Source organism: Puma concolor, chromosome E2 (genome assembly GCF_028749965.1).
Source record: "Puma concolor isolate L17-30 chromosome E2, mPumCon1.1.hap2, whole genome shotgun sequence".
NCBI lineage: Eukaryota > Metazoa > Chordata > Mammalia > Carnivora > Felidae > Puma > Puma concolor.
In genome coordinates this window covers 36120147-36135642 of record NC_141681.1, presented here as the reverse complement: position 1 = coordinate 36135642, position 15496 = coordinate 36120147, and the positions used below count along the sequence as shown (strand labels likewise).

The following is a 15496-nucleotide window of genomic DNA, read 5'->3' as shown; positions in this document are numbered from 1 at the left end:
TATTAATAAATAATAATTATTTGCATCATAAAATTTCCCAGAAATGCTCTGCTTCTCTTCAACCTCTAATTTAAGCTGGCTGAATGTGACTCACCCTTCAGGTCACAGCAGAGAGGTCCCTTCCTCCAAGAAGGCTGCTTGGACTCCATCCTTCCCTCCATCACCTACATGCTGGGGTTAGGTTCTTAGGACTCCATGGGCTCCCACCCAGTAGGTAATTTTACATACTATGTTACAACAAGCCTATTTTCTCATCAGTCTCCCTCAGTAGACTATAAGGCCATGATGGTCTGAACCATACCTGAATTGTTCATTCACCACTGTAAGCCCAATGCCCACCATAGAACCTGCACATAGTAACATCTGGTGAGGGGGAGAGCAATGATATTTCCAAGAGGCAGTTTGGTATTTTAACCATAATACATTCTCATCAGGACACACAAGGATGTCAGACTTCTTGTATGTAAAATAAGGATAATAGTACCACTTGAAAAGGAACTTGGGACAATTATAAGCAACACTATATGTGACAGTATTCAGCCAACAGAGGCCAACATTGGTGTGCCCGGCCCTCCAGCAAGGGACACTACCTTTTAGAATCACACTGCTGACAGCAGGATAGTTTCCAGGCACCCAGCTCATTCTGTGGCTTGCTCCCACCCACCCAGTGGCCCAGCGTGCACTTGCAACTATATTCTGCAAAGGGAAAAACTATGGAGACAGTAAAAAAAGATCAGTGGTTGTTAGAATTTGAGGGGAAAGGAGGGATGAGTGGTACAGCACAGAAGATTTTTACAGCATGAAACTGTTCTGTATGATGCTTCATGGCAGATACATGTCAGTATATATTTGTCCAAGTCTATAGAATGTACAGAATAAAGAAGACTTTAGATAAACCATGGACTGATGATGATGATGATGATGATGTATTGATAGTAGCTCATCAATTGTAACAAACATCCTGCTCTAATGCAAGATGTTAATAACAGAAGAAACTGGGAGATTAGTAAGAGGCATATGAGAACTCTGTACTTTCCACTTAATTTTTCTTAAACCAAAAGCTTCTCCAAAAAATGAAGTCTAGTAATTAAAAAAAGAAAGAAAAGCAGGACAGGCTAGGGCTCAGCCTGCAACAGCAGCCAATACCCAAGCCCATACCTTGCTAAGGAGTTTGCTGTGCAGGGCGGTGGATGCTTTCCTCGTGAGTTTGGTGAAGGCCTTCGAGAAGCAGAGACCCGTGCAGATTAGCAACAGCACACTGAGGCCATACACCAGGTGGTAAATTGGCAGCTGAGGGTTGTCCAGTATGTCGCCTGGGTCTGCTGTTGTTCCATTGCTCTCTTGGCTGCTATTGGTCTTCAAAAGAGAACAGAGTGTGGTTTGATAAGACATATAGTTGGTCTTGTGCCCAGTTCCTGGCACAGAGCTCCTAAAATCCCTGTAATTCCCTAAGTGATAGGGGTGCTGGGAGCATCTTTTGTTCTAATATTTGGACGTTGACTCTGATTCCTGACATAAAATCTTCTAAGACCCTTGGAGTCTCTGGAGCAATCTCTAATTGCTTTTTGTAGCTAGTGTGTCTTTTCGTAGCCAGTGAGATGTCTGGTGTGAGGAGGGGGCTAGATAGCATCAGGATGGATAACTGGTCACCAGAAAGACCAAGCCATTACTAGAAGCTTAGAACTTTCAACCCCACCCCACCCCACCCTCCATCTGGCTGGGGAGAGGAGCTGGAGGTTGAATTAATAATTGATCATGCCTATAAGATGAAGCCACCATAAAAATCCCTAAAGTACAGGGTCTAGAGAGCTTCTGGGTTGGTGAATACATTCACATGACATGAGGGTTGTGCACCCCTACTCCACAGGAACAGAAGCTCCTGTACCTGGAGCCTTTCTAGATCTCACCCTATGTACTGTTTCATCTGGCCAATCATCTCTATCCTTTATTATGTCCCTTATAATAAACTGGTAAAAGTATTCCCTGAGTTCTGTCAGCCATTCTAGCAGATGATCAAATCCAAAAAGGAGGTCATGAGAACCCCCAGTTGACACCTGGTCTGCCAGAACTATAGGAGGTCTAGACTCGTGATTGGCATCTGAAGCAGGGACAAGCTTGTGGGACTGCGTGCTTAACCTGGGGAGTCTGCACTAACTCCAGGTGGTGTCAGACTGACTTGAATTGTAGGACACACAGATGTTGTCCAGAGCATTAGAGAGTTGGTTGCTTTCAGAAAAAAACTGCACAATAGATATAAGAAGGATTGTGTGGGAATAGAGCAAAATAGTGAGTTTTCTTTCTTTGGGGAGGCAGATCATCTGAATCAGGCACCCACAAGGCTGCCAGGGTAGAAAAGGCTTGATAAATTCACTCTATGGTGATTAGGAATTTGTGCTATATTGGGGCGCCTGGGTGGCTCAGTTGGTTGAGCAGCAGACTCTTGATTTCAGCTCAGGTCATGATCTCCTGGCTCATGAGTTCTAGCCCCACATTGGCTCACTGCTGTCAGCCTGTCAACGCAGAGCCTACTTCTAATCCTCTGCCCCCCACCTCTCTCTCTGCCCCTCTACTGCTCCCACTCAAATATAAATAAATCTCCTCAAAAATAAATAAACATTTCAAAAAGAATATTTTTAAAAAGTTAACCAAGTACTCCTTTGGGTAAACATGGCTTGGAATCAAGAACCAAGTTCAAGTCCCAGCAGGGGACTTCACATCCCAGGGAAGGTTCTTTTTCACACTATCCTCTATAAAATGGAGACAGAACCCACCTCCGAATGTGGTTGGGAAGATGAATGAATTAAGCAGGCACATAATGGCTGAGAACTGCAGGTCTCTCAACACAAAATAATTCCAACCAAACCCCTGTGCTAAGAGACTTGACCAAACTTCAGCATGGCTTCTAGTGGCTTAAGGCATGTCCCTAGGAGGACCCCAGCCCCTGCCCCCCATCAAAATGCCTACCTGCAGAATCTCAACCACCACCAGGAAAAGTTACCATTTGTTCTAGCCAACACCTGACAGCATGCCCCTGACCTCCCTTTCTCGGAGCCCTCACTAAAAAGTGCTTACAGCTGTGAATACATAGCTCTTACAACTCAGAGCATCTCTCCCAAGGACCTGGGAACCATGTCTTTAAAATGTAATCACCATGAAGGATAGGGCCTCTGTCTCCTAGTCCCTGTGGGAGATTAGTCCTAACTTTGATAACTGCCAGCTAATGGACACAGCTGACCTCATCACATTCACACTCACCAGCCCTGGATAAATTTCACTCCTCTGCCTCTATTCAGTCCCCACATTCATTCTCCCTTTAAAACACCCAAATCACCTGTGCACAAATCGGATGACTTTCAGCTCTTTCCCCTGCCATTAGTAGTGACTGAGTAAAATGTGTTTTCCCTGCTTTCACTAACATCAGCTGTGTTTAACTGTGATGTGTCCTCCCAGCCCCCAACAAGGAGTCCAGACGCACATTTTAAATAAAGCAGAATGAGAAGGCAAAAGGGCTATCAAAGGAAAGATCAGTCCATGGAATGTAAAGCACCCTTGAGGACCTGTCTGGGGACATAAACCTCTTGGTTTTGTCCTGACGAGACTGCACTGGTGACCGCTCATTCTATGAACACTGGGGGTCAGAGCTGGGAGGGAAGCCCCACGTCTGGCTCTCAGAGGTCCTCTCTAGAGCTTTTTCATTTGTCAACTTGGCAATGGCAGGCTTCAGGCTTGCCATGGGGTTCCCTGACCCATGCTTTGACCCTCGTGGGGCCCAAGGAGTGGTGCCCCACTCCATATCAGCCCACAGAAACACACCCCACTCCCACCATGACACTTACCCCTGAGCCCTGCTGCAACCAATAGCTCAGCCACCAGAAGTTGAAGACTGTGAAGAAGACAATCCCCATCATGAGAAAGACAACAATGGCAGAGGCCATGTAACCTGGAGAGACAGGAAAGGGGTAACACACAGGTGCCATAAAAAGGTGAAGGATAATGGTTGACAAAGTTGCTCAGCCATCCCAATCCCTTGGATCTCCTTGACCCCCATCCACCTTGGACACCTTGGAGGACTTCCAAGGTTAGGAAGCCCAGTAGTCAAGTCCTGACTCTACTACTTACAGGCTATGTTAGCCTGAGCAAAGTACCAAAAGTCATTCCACTGTTTTACCTATGAAATTGTGATGGTAGTCATACCAGCCGCATGGGATCACTCTGAAGAGGATATGTGATAATGTGTGCCAAACACCTAACCCAGTGCCTGGCACAAAAGAAATATTCTAGAGTAGTCTCCCTTATTCAGGTCCTGAGGATTCAGTCTTAAAAATGACATCAGCTACCTTTTATGTGGTATGTGCTACTATGGACTATGTGCCAGGCATAGTACTAAACACAGACATTATCTCTGAATTTGGAATTCATGCACCCATTTACTGAGTATCCAAGAAAGGAAGAAACTTGCCCAAGGTCATAGAGCTGGCAAGTGGTAGAGCTTGGATTCAAAAAAGCCAAGGATGCGGAGCACCCAGGTGACTCTGTCGGTTAAGCATCCAACTTCAGCTCAGGTCACGATCTCAGGGTTTGTGAGTTCGAGTCCTGCATCAAGCTCTGTGCAGATGGTCAGAGCCTGGAGGATGCTTCAGATTCTGTGTCTCCCTCTCTCCCTCTCTGTTCCTCCCCCACTCATGCTCTGTCTCTTAAAAATACATAAATGTTAAAAAAAAATTTTTTTAAGCCAAGGATGGGAAAACCCAGGGTGCATCTCTTCCTTCTGTAGATGTCCCTGCCCCCAGCACTCTCCCCACCTGTTCAGTCTGTGCTCCGTTCCCATATTTGTGTGCGTTGTTAAGATTTTAACTTTTAAGTAATCTATACACCCAACATGGGGCTCGACCTTACAACCCTGAGATCAAGAGTCGCATGCTCCACCGAATGAGCCAGCCACGGAACCCCTTGCCCATATTTCTTCTTTTGAATTCAACCCTTCCTTAAGCTCCACTCAAGGGTCACCCCTTCTTTGATGACATCTGAGACTGTGCCTAGCCACAGAGATCTTTCTTACTACCTGGGTAATGCAGATGTCATAATTCTCCAGCTAGATTCCATGACTGGCCCTTGGAGGCCTTTATGCCCCCTCTCCTCTGGAGCTTGGCACAGTGCCTGGCCCATAATAAGTACTTTGTAAATACAGATCAATTGGTTGCTAGATTCATTCATGCATTTGCAGGCATCTGCTGCTCCCCTCTCTGGCTAGGCACTATGTTATGCCCTGCAGGGCTACCCATGGTAGAAGGAATAGGGATGGTGATCTATGAACAGCCTACCTCTTCCTCCTTTAGACAAGTAGAAAGAAGATACACCTTACATGGGGTTAGGTTCCAAATTCAATCAAAAGTAAAAAGTTGGCATGGAGTCCCAGTTACTCTCACAAATATCTTAAATTACTTAAAAAGTACAGTATCATATACTTGGTTTTGTGTTTATAAAGTTGTACAGTTATATTTATTTTTTTTTTAATTTTTTTTTCAACGTTTATTTATTTTTTGGGACAGAGAGAGACAGAGCATGAATGGGGGAGGGGCAGAGAGAGAGGGAGACACAGAATCAGAAACAGGGTCCAGGCTCTGAGCCATCAGCCCAGAGCCTGACGCGGGGCTCGAACTCACGGACCGTGAGATCGTGACCTGGCTGAAGTTGGACGCTTAACCGACTGTGCCACCCAGGCGCCCCTGTACAGTTATATTTATATGAATTTGGTAATGTATACCCTTTAATAAAGCAGTAGCTTTGAAACTTCTAGCTGCCTGCCACCCACCATCAGAAATGTATTTTGAATGCACACCAGGATAAAGGCTTCACCAATGTCACTGTATGAAATGGAAGCAGACAATTTCTATTCTCTTCTATCGGATTTCTTTCAGTGCTGCTTAAAATCCACTCAACTGATTTCAGAACCCACTAGTGGGTCAGGACATAAAGTTTGAAAAACACTCAAAGAGTACTGTATGAACTACATTTTCTTATTTTCTCCATTCTTGGTGCTATGGCAGCTGGGGCCTTGATCTTGAGGAGACTGCTTTTCTCAGGGCTAATTCCTAGAAACAGCAAATGACTCCTTGTGAGCACACTTGGGATGTACAAATCAACCAACCCACAGCCACACTCCCAACCTCATCCTGCATCAAACTCACACACCCAACCAACATTCCTGCCCTAAATCACCCCAGGTCCAGGTTCCAAATAACTAGGGACCAGTCCTATAGCCCAGAGCCCTCCCCCCCAATTATTCAAATTATATAATCTTAAACTTACTCAGCATACCCACCCTGTCGCACCCACTCCTTCCCACAAAAACCCCAATAAGGCCTTGGGGCCTTCCCTCTGCCTCCTGACCAATGTGGCCCTGCATGGCATACCCTGTCTCCTGTTCCTAGGGTCCTGTGAACATAAACTTCTCCCTTTGTGGCAATAATTTCCATGCCTGCATGTCTTACCATACCTGATTAAAATAAATCTCAGGTACATTTTAACACAATACGAAACTTAACTTCCAGCACTGACTATGGTGGTAGTTGAGTGTGGCTGAGATTGGAATTTTGCAGGTCAAACCCGTGAATGGCATGACTCTTCTGTGCCTCTCTACTTTGCATGACTGCACACATTCCAGTCAGGTCCAATCAGAGAGAGAGCCCCAGGCCTGGCATGGCAGCTGACATACAGTACCTCCAGTTGCCTGGATATAGTGGTGGTAGACACTCCATCTCAGGGACCCTTCTTTCATCTTCTCCTTCCTTGTGAGCTGATTTTCCAGCACTGGGTCAGAGTAAGAGAACAAGGAAATGATGTGTCTTTCAATCACTTGCATGGCCTTCCAAGGTCAAGAAGACTTTTTATGAAGCCTTCCACCCCTGACTTCCACCCTTTTCCAGAGACCTCATCTTCCAACTGCAGTGCCCCATCCAAGTCTGATTCTAACCAGCATGTTTTCCTTGGAAAACTCTGCCAAAGGTAACTTTGACCTGAATTCCACAGCCTGCAAAGGGGTTTCAACCCCAGCCATTCAATAATCCTTGGGGTCCAGGGATTCCCAAGATCTTGATGGGTTGGGAGAGGCAGCAGGAGAGAATGAAGAAAGCAATGATATGGAACCAGAAAACTGGGTTCCAGAATGGTCATTGCAATACTTTGCAAGCTTAGGCAAATCATTTAACTTCTCTGTTTCCTCGTCTGACAACTGGCAAGCCTATAGATGGTTGCTAAGATGCTGTGCAGGAATATTCTTCTGAGAAGTCTTAAAAAAAAAAAAAAAAAAAAAAAACAAACAGCTGTCTAGACTCTTGTCCTAGAGCAGGGCAGAGAGATGAGTTCCTGAAGTCCCAGTAGATGCTACTGATGACAGTAGCAACAAAAGGAAGCAGCACTGTGGGGGTATCTGTCATTTCTGCCTAAGGCTCTCCCTTCTAATAATGCCCTAATTTCCCCTGGGGAAAGGGTTCTCTTCCTGGAATTTGAATTTTGAGGGAAATCACACTATTATGGAAAATATTTAGAGTAGATTTTCTTCAAAAAGATTCTGCACCTGTTCCTGCCACTTATGGCTCAAAATTGCTGAAGAGTGATTCTTCAACTTTTCATTTTGTGATCTTCCAATTATTCTTCTGCCCAAATCGGGCTGCTTCATTGCTAAAGATGATTTTGGTGACAAGAGCCTCTAATAGGCCAAGCATTATCCTGGGGCTTCCCTACACATGACCTCATTTTATCTCCACTACAACACTACAAAGTAAGCACTAGTTACCTTCAATTTTGCAAATGAGGGTTCAGAGAGGTTATGTTGCTTTGCCAAGGTCACCCAGCTTTGTAAGCAGCAGAGTTGGAATTCAAATTGAGAACTGTCTTACTTTAAAAATGAAGGTCTTTCTGCCCTGCTGCCCTGTTTCAGATAAGAGCTAGACTGTGAGCTTCTGGATATCCAAGACTGGGCCCAATTCATATCTGTTTTTTTTTTAAGTTTATTTACTCTGAGAGCATGCACAGGCAATGAATGGGCAGAGAGAGAGGGGAGAGAGAGAATTCCAAGCAGGCTCCGCACTATCATCATGGAGCCTGACACGGAGCTTGAACTCACCAACATGAGATCATTGACCTGAGCCGAAATCAAGAGCTGGACACTTAACTGACTGAGCCACCTAGGTGTCCCTCATTTCTGATTTCTAATACCTTTGTTTTCAACATTTGCTTTGAACAAATATGTAATGATTGAAGGTTTAAATGCCTTACAGTTAAATTTATGCCACTCCAGGCCAAAGCTACCCACACTCTGTGTCTGCCTCTGCACACTCTCAACTCTGCCCCCCACAACACTTACTTCCTAGATCTTCAGGCCTCCTGACCAGCACAGTCCGAACCCCACCACCCTCAACTACTTGGATCACGTGGTCTAGGATCCTGGCCAGTGAAAGACATGGCCCTGTCTGGGGTCCAGGAGGAAATGCTAGGTCCTCTAGAGGACCCAGGCAGATGCACAGGTGTTCTTGCCCTGTTGCCCAGCACCATTACCAGCATTTTCATGGACAGACTCTTCCTGGAAGGTGGTCTGGGCTTGCCCTTGCACCTGAGAGTCTTCTGCTGTCTTTGCTGTGTCCTGCAGTGGGTCCTGGGAAGAAAGCACATGTCATGAATGCAGGGGGCAGGAGGTGCTCCTCTACATGGGCAGTGAGTGTAGGGCGGGTTGGAAATCACCTGTGTGGCTTCTCCCTGCATGTTCTGGATGAGTTGGGCGTATCGTCCCTTTTTCTGTATTAATTCACTATGAATTCCTTTTTCACAGATTTTCCCATCTTCTAGCAAAATGATCTGGTCACAAAATGCTAAATACTGAAGAGTCAGAAGAAATAGAGCCTTCGGTAAGCATACAAAAAGATATCCTACTTCACCACTCATAAGGAAAATATAAATTTAAATCATAATAAAATATTATTTTATCCCCTCAGGTTGGCAAAAATCTTAAAACATTGCCTAAGTGCAAGCATTGGTGATGACTGCAGGTATAGGGAGTCTCGTACAAGGTAGGGGGTTGTAAATTAGTCCAAATACTGTGGAAGACAACATGATAATATCTAGTAAAATTAAATATTTAAGCATTATGACCCAACAATTGGATGCCTAAAACTCTAATCCCAATAAACTCTCAAACATACATAAAGACACATATGAAATGACGTACCCCAAAGCATTTTTTTTTGTAAAAATGAAAAATGAGAAACAACCTAGATGTCGATCCCAGAGAAATAAATTCTGCTGTACGCAGATATTGGACTGCTACACCAGTGAGAATTTTAAAAAGCTGCATGTATCAACATGGGACATCTCAAAAATACAATATTGGGTAAAACATGCAAATTACCAAAGGACGCAGGAAGTAAAATATCAATTATATAAAGCTTTAAAATATTCAAAAGGGCACTTTACCATGTCTAGAGGTGCTTACATGTGTTGTAAGAGTGTGGAGGCCTGCACAGGAATGACAAACAGGAAAGTGAGGAGAACAAGAGGCAGGAGACAGAATGCAATCAGAGAGGGGATCTATGTTCAATTGTGTCTTCTGGGTGGTAGAAACATGGGTTTTCATTAGACTATTTAATAAACTCTTCTTATGTCTTAAATATTTTGTACCAAAAAAAAATAGGCTAAAATAGAAGTAGAGGGAGAAATAATAATAATGCCTTGAGGCCAGAACCAAGTATGGGAATATCTAGGGCAAAGGCATTATGAGAGGCAGCACCTAGCATGGTCACTGTACTTCATCCAAGAACATGAGACTTGGGGAATTCTTCTCTGAAAGATTTCTTTGTAACTTCAAAAGCAGAAGTCAATCCATCAAATCTGAAGGAAAACTTAAAATTTGGTTTCAATTTTTACCAGCCACAGAAACCATTTACCAGCCTACCCTCTCCATGGGGAAAGCAGAAGACATCCAAGTTTTTTACAATGCTCCTCAAGTTTTGAGGTCTAGTCTGAGAGGAAGAGGTAGCTGCTGTGAGGTTGTTACTGAATCAATGGCAGAAACGTGAGCATCGGGCACCTGGGTGGCTCAGTTGGTTAAGTGTCTGACTTCAACTCAGGTCATGATCTCATGATTGGTGAGTTCAAGCCCCCCCCCCCCCCATCAGGCTCTCTGGTGTCAGCACAGAGCTCACTTTGGATCCTTTGTCTCCCCCTCTCTCTGCCCCTCCCCTGCTTGCTTCCTGGCTCTCGAAAGAAAGAAAGAAAGAGAGAGAGAGAGAAAGAGAGAGAGAGAAAGAAAGAAAGAGAGAGAGAAAGAAAGAAAATGTGCAGATCTACATTAGTCATCAATCATGGCCAGAGCCCTGAAAGGGTGATCACCTGCAGCTGGTGGGTCACCAGAATGACAGTCTTCCCCCTAAGCATCTTTTTAATGCACTCCTCAAAGATGTGCTTCCCCACGTGTGTGTCCACAGCAGATAGAGGGTCGTCCAGCAGATAGAGCTCGTGGTCAGAGTAGACAGCGCGGGCCAGGCTGATCCTCTGCTTCTGCCCCCCAGAGAGGTTGAGGCCCCGCTCCCCAATCTGCAAATAGACAGCCAAAGGCACTGTGTCCAGAGAACAAGCCCAGCCAGGTATGCTCAAAGTTAGCCAGGTAGGCACATATGACACAATGAACCTCTTCGGTGCATGCTCCTGGACACCTAGTGATTTGGCACCCCTGGTATTTTTTTAAATATTTTTCAAAATTTGCTTAATAGGGAATGAAGAAACTGATTTTTCAGCTAATTAAAATTTTATAACTCATAATTAGATACAATGTTTCTAAACCTGTCAACTTCTAAGGTGGCATTTTAAAACTCTATTTAATAAAACAAATTATTCCTAAGGAAGAGCACCTCCTTATGTCTTATTTGGGTTTTAAATTTCTGTTGACAGCGACTGTCGACTTGCAGCATCATCAGCCCTCTCTGTCTAAGACTGTTTGCATGGTGTACAGCTACTCAACAGGACAGAGCTGCAATGGCTAGAAGGGGGCTCTGTTGTTGCTGTCAAGAGAAGGAGTACCTTATACACCTTATGTCAGGAGTTACTAACAGTAACAGGCAACCAGAGTTACTGGACAGCATATTTTGGGTCCCCTTGCAGACTAGCATGCCAGCACCTGCTGGCTGGCCAGTCTCTGCAGACAAGGGTGCCAGGGCCTAAGTCCCCATCCCTGCTCTACCATGAACTCTTATGGTCTCTGTAGAAAAGAAGCAGAGTTTAAAGAGCAGCAGGGCAACCTCCTGTCACTGCTCTGCCTCTAGTTCACCACTGTGTGCCCTGGGACAGGCTGCTTCACCCAGTCAAAGGCTTAGTTTTGCATTGAGTCATCACTCAACAAATGCTTACTAAGTGCCTACTGTGCTGTGATGATAAACCAACGCCTGCTCTAGCTGGGCACTATTCACGGCATTTCGTACATATCAGCTCATCTAGACCTCAAGCTTGACCAGGTCCATACTCTTATTGATGCCATTCTACAAACCAGAACTTGTTCTTTCTACTGAAGAGATAGCCCTGAATAAGACAACTGAGCTCTATGCTCTCAAGGGCTTACAGGGTAAAGGGTATCCATCTCTAAAAGAAGGATAATAAAAGCACTGACCTCCTAGAGTTACCTGAGGTTCACTTAAGACAATGCATTCAGGTTGCTACAATTTTGCATCTGGTGATCAGCAGACTGAGCTATTAATATATCATAAAATCAAGACAATAATAGTCCTTTTATCTTATAAAGGTTTTATGCAGATTAAAAGTGGCTACAGATGTGAAAGACGGTCAATTATCACGAAAATGTGAATCATATCGCCATTGGGAAGCCATGGCTGTTATTCCCACTGGCAAAGGAAGAGCTGGCCAGAGGGGGCAGAGAGGGAGGGAGCAGAGGGAAAGGAAAGAGGAATGGATGGGAGGTTTCTCAGTTTCACAGAGTTTCCACTGCTCTTGCTCCAAAGGTGGAGTTTGAGGTCAGCTCCCCATCCTTGTGGGGTAAGGTAGACTTGTTGCCAGCTCTCACTATAAGATGAGCCCCAATTCCCTCCCTGGGTGGGGAAGGCTTTGAGGCAGCAGCTACAGGGCCGTGAGCTGCTTTGGGAAGGAAGGGCTGGAATCCCTCCTCTACATACCCAGGGAGGCAGCATGAGGACCCCAGAAAAACCACTACAAAGGCACCATCACAGTAGAGGCAGGGGGTGCTCACCTCCCACTCACCTCTGTCATGTCTCCAAAGGGCAGAATTTCCAGGTCCCGGTTCAGGGAGCAGCAATGGAGCACCTGGAGGTACCTGCAAAGGACAGAGAACTGAAGGGACAGGTGGCCCAGCCACAGGCCCTGCAGCCTTTCCAAGACAGGAAGGGAAAGGTCTCTCACTCCATGTTAAGAAATTTGGACTTGATCCAGCATTTAACAGTAAAGCATGGGAGGCTTTTTGCATTTCCTTCCTCCCTTCATTTCTTTTAATCTGATATGTGCATTTAGTAAATATTTGAACAGAACAACATCAACAACAAAAGATATCATGAAAAGCAAGCCTCTCCCATCTTTGACTCTCAGTTGCTTACCTCAGAAACAGCCACTATTATAGTTTTTTACATATTCATTCAGAAATAATGTGGTCAAATATGTTTGTGTGCAGCATATATAGGTTTGTGTTGTTTTAATGGCACCATAATATTTCATTATATGGCTGCACCATAAATTATTTAACCACTGTCCCTGTGATGGACATTGGGGTTCTTTATAGTCTTTTGGTACTATTAACAATGTGTAATATGAGCATTCTGGTATATGGGCCTTTGTGTTCATGGGTGATACTACCTATACATTAAACACCTAGCAGTGCTGAGTCTAAGAATTGGTGCATTTCTTTTGGACCAGATACTTGAAAACTGCCCTGTGAGGGGGGGAGGGGGGGAGGGAGGGTGATGGGTATTGAAGAGGGCATCTTTTAGGATGAGCACTGGGTGTTTTATGGAAACCAATTTGACAATAAATTTCATATATTTAAAAAAAAAACTGCCCTGTGAGCTATATCAGTCTGAAAGCAGAGCAATGACAAGATGAGAGTTGTGTTTGGGGATGGCTGCCCTGCAGGCAGGACACAAGGTGGAAAGAGCAGAAGACTGGAGACAAGGAGCCAAGGGCAGGGGCAGTGGGAACAGTCCAAGCAAGAGATAGCAGGCAAGAACTGGCAGTGAGATGAAGAAGAAGAGACAAATACAAGAGATATATAGGAGACAGAATTGTCCAATGTGAGTGACAAATTAGATGTGCAGCATCAAAAGACGAGGCATCAGTCTTGCTGGGGTACACAGTTCACTGATGTCATTAAACCAAATTGGACAACTTGGGAAGAGAAGCAGGCAGGATGGGGGTTGGGCAAGCAGGGTGCTCATGAGCTGGTGTTGGACTTGACACTGAGGAGCCCACAGGACAGCCAGCTGGAGGTGACCAGTTCGTACACCTGTACATCCATCCCCCTCAACAATGCTACTGGGGGCAGATTATAAAATCAAGCAAATGGTCAAAGGAGGCCAGGGTCCACCAGAGTTGGAAGCACAGCTATAGCATTGAGGGCTGTTTTGGTGAATAGACTTCACTCCTAACTTCCAAGTGCATGTCTGAAGCAGGTAAACCCCAGACCGGGAGATAGAGGCCACAAAGGGCAAGGATGGTGGTGGTGGCACACCAGTACTGGTTTCTTCTACATCCCACAACCTCATCACCCTATTTGCTTTACCTTTTGACTTAGAGGTGGGGAATTCATTGATACAAATGAAGTTTTAAAGTACCGTTGTTGGAGGGAGAGGGTTATTTTGACTCCTATAATATAACAGGTAAGCATGGAATTTCTGATAGCAACTGGGTTCAGATCCTGATTCTATCATATACTCCACAGTCTGTGATTTTAGGCAAATCATTTCACCTCTTGAGGCCTCAACTGACTCATCTAGAAAATGATATGATAATAATCTTTCTTTCACAGCGAGGAGGAAATATGTTGACGCATAGAAGTGAGCACATAGCAGGTGTTGGCAGTTGTCAAATTACTATTCACGGCTGGGGATCCCTCCCCCAACCAGCCCCACGCACCTGTGTCCCTCCGGGGCCCTCCCAGAAGCTTACCGGGCCTTGTCGTACTGGCCTCCCATGAGGATGTTCTCCCTGACGCTAGCCCTGATGATCCAGGCCTGCTGGGGGACATAAGCCAGGCTTCCATGCACCCCTACTGAGCCCTCCAGCAAGTGCATCTGCAGCAAAGGGAGTCAGCCTCAGGACCGGGTGGAACAGGGGAGGACCCTGTCTGGCTCAGCAGCCACAGTGTCCAGTGACCCACCACCCCCTGGGACCCTCGGGGCTCTCCAATGTAAATGGGAGTTTTAACATGGTCCTGCCAGGCCCACCAGTGAGTCTGAGGGAAGGTCCTGGGGATGTGGGACAGGAGCCAGAGCTAAACCAGGCCAGTTCCTTCTGTGACTAAATCCAAGGTCTGCCTTGAAGCCACCCCATACTTTTTCTTTCTCTTATTTCTCCAGTCCCATTCTCTAGCAAGTGGTGCTTCCATGGTCTTCATGGTGAGATGGAATGTTCTAGGTCATCTCTGACCATCCCTGGATATCAACAGAATTATTTCTGATGTCATTAGATGTGATAATGTAATCCCGTGTAGATGGGACAAAGTCCTTTTTGGGGGGACATCACGATGAAGTATTAAGTGGGAAAAGTCTCACAATCTCTGTAATTTAAAATAGTTCCACAAAATGTGTTTCTACATAAATGTGGCAAAAATGCAAATGCTATCAACTGTTGAATCTAGATGGTAGGTATATGGGTGTTTAGTGTCTTTCTGCTTTTCTGTTTGGTAAATTTAAAAGCCCTTTTAAAAAAAGAGCTGGGGGGAGGGGTGTCTGGGTGGCTCAGTCAGTTAAATGTCTGACTCTTGATCTCAGCTCAAGTCATGATCTCACAGTTCGTGGGATCAAGACCTGAGTCAGGCTTGTGCTGGCAGCATGGAGCCTGCTTAGGATTCACTCGCTCCCTCTCTCTCTCTGCTCCTCCACCACTTGTGCATGCATTTTCTCTCTCAAAATAAATAAATAAACTTAAAAAAAAAAAAGACTGTAACCCCCATCCCCACCACCCCAGCATAAGATATCATCATCCTGTGTTCCTTTCTCTTTATGATCCTGTGCTTCCTACTTCTGATTTGGAGCCAGGCTTTAATTAATTAGAACAAAACTTTAAAATGACATCTTTTTGTCTCCCTTTATTAGATGGGAAGTGACTCGTTCATTTCAAGAGGAAACTGACAAACCACTGGACACACAGAAAGGTGGCCTTGGATGGAGGCTGCAAGGAAACGTTGCCATTGTGAAAAGCGAAGCTCTGACATCAAGTGGACCTGGGTTTCAACCCAGGCTCCTCCCTCACCTGTGGTGTGACTTGGACC

At 45.2% G+C, this 15496-nt stretch overlaps 1 protein-coding gene across 3 annotated transcripts in view; it reads right to left on the bottom strand.

The window, feature by feature from the left end:
* ABCC11 (ATP binding cassette subfamily C member 11) overlaps positions 1 to 15496 on the bottom strand; it is a 69051-nt gene that overhangs the window by 18238 nt on the left and 35317 nt on the right. For all 3 annotated transcript variants that reach the window (XM_086689506.1, XM_086689507.1, XM_025920480.2), the window contains 8 exons: positions 14173 to 14297; positions 12259 to 12331; positions 10384 to 10587; positions 8740 to 8874; positions 8557 to 8653; positions 6721 to 6810; positions 3837 to 3940; positions 1159 to 1356 (listed from right to left, as the gene is read on the bottom strand). In XM_086689506.1, the coding sequence (XP_086545632.1) occupies positions 1159 to 1356; positions 3837 to 3940; positions 6721 to 6810; positions 8557 to 8653; positions 8740 to 8874; positions 10384 to 10587; positions 12259 to 12331; positions 14173 to 14297 (1026 nt within the window). The remainder of the gene's footprint in view (positions 1 to 1158; positions 1357 to 3836; positions 3941 to 6720; positions 6811 to 8556; positions 8654 to 8739; positions 8875 to 10383; positions 10588 to 12258; positions 12332 to 14172; positions 14298 to 15496) is intronic.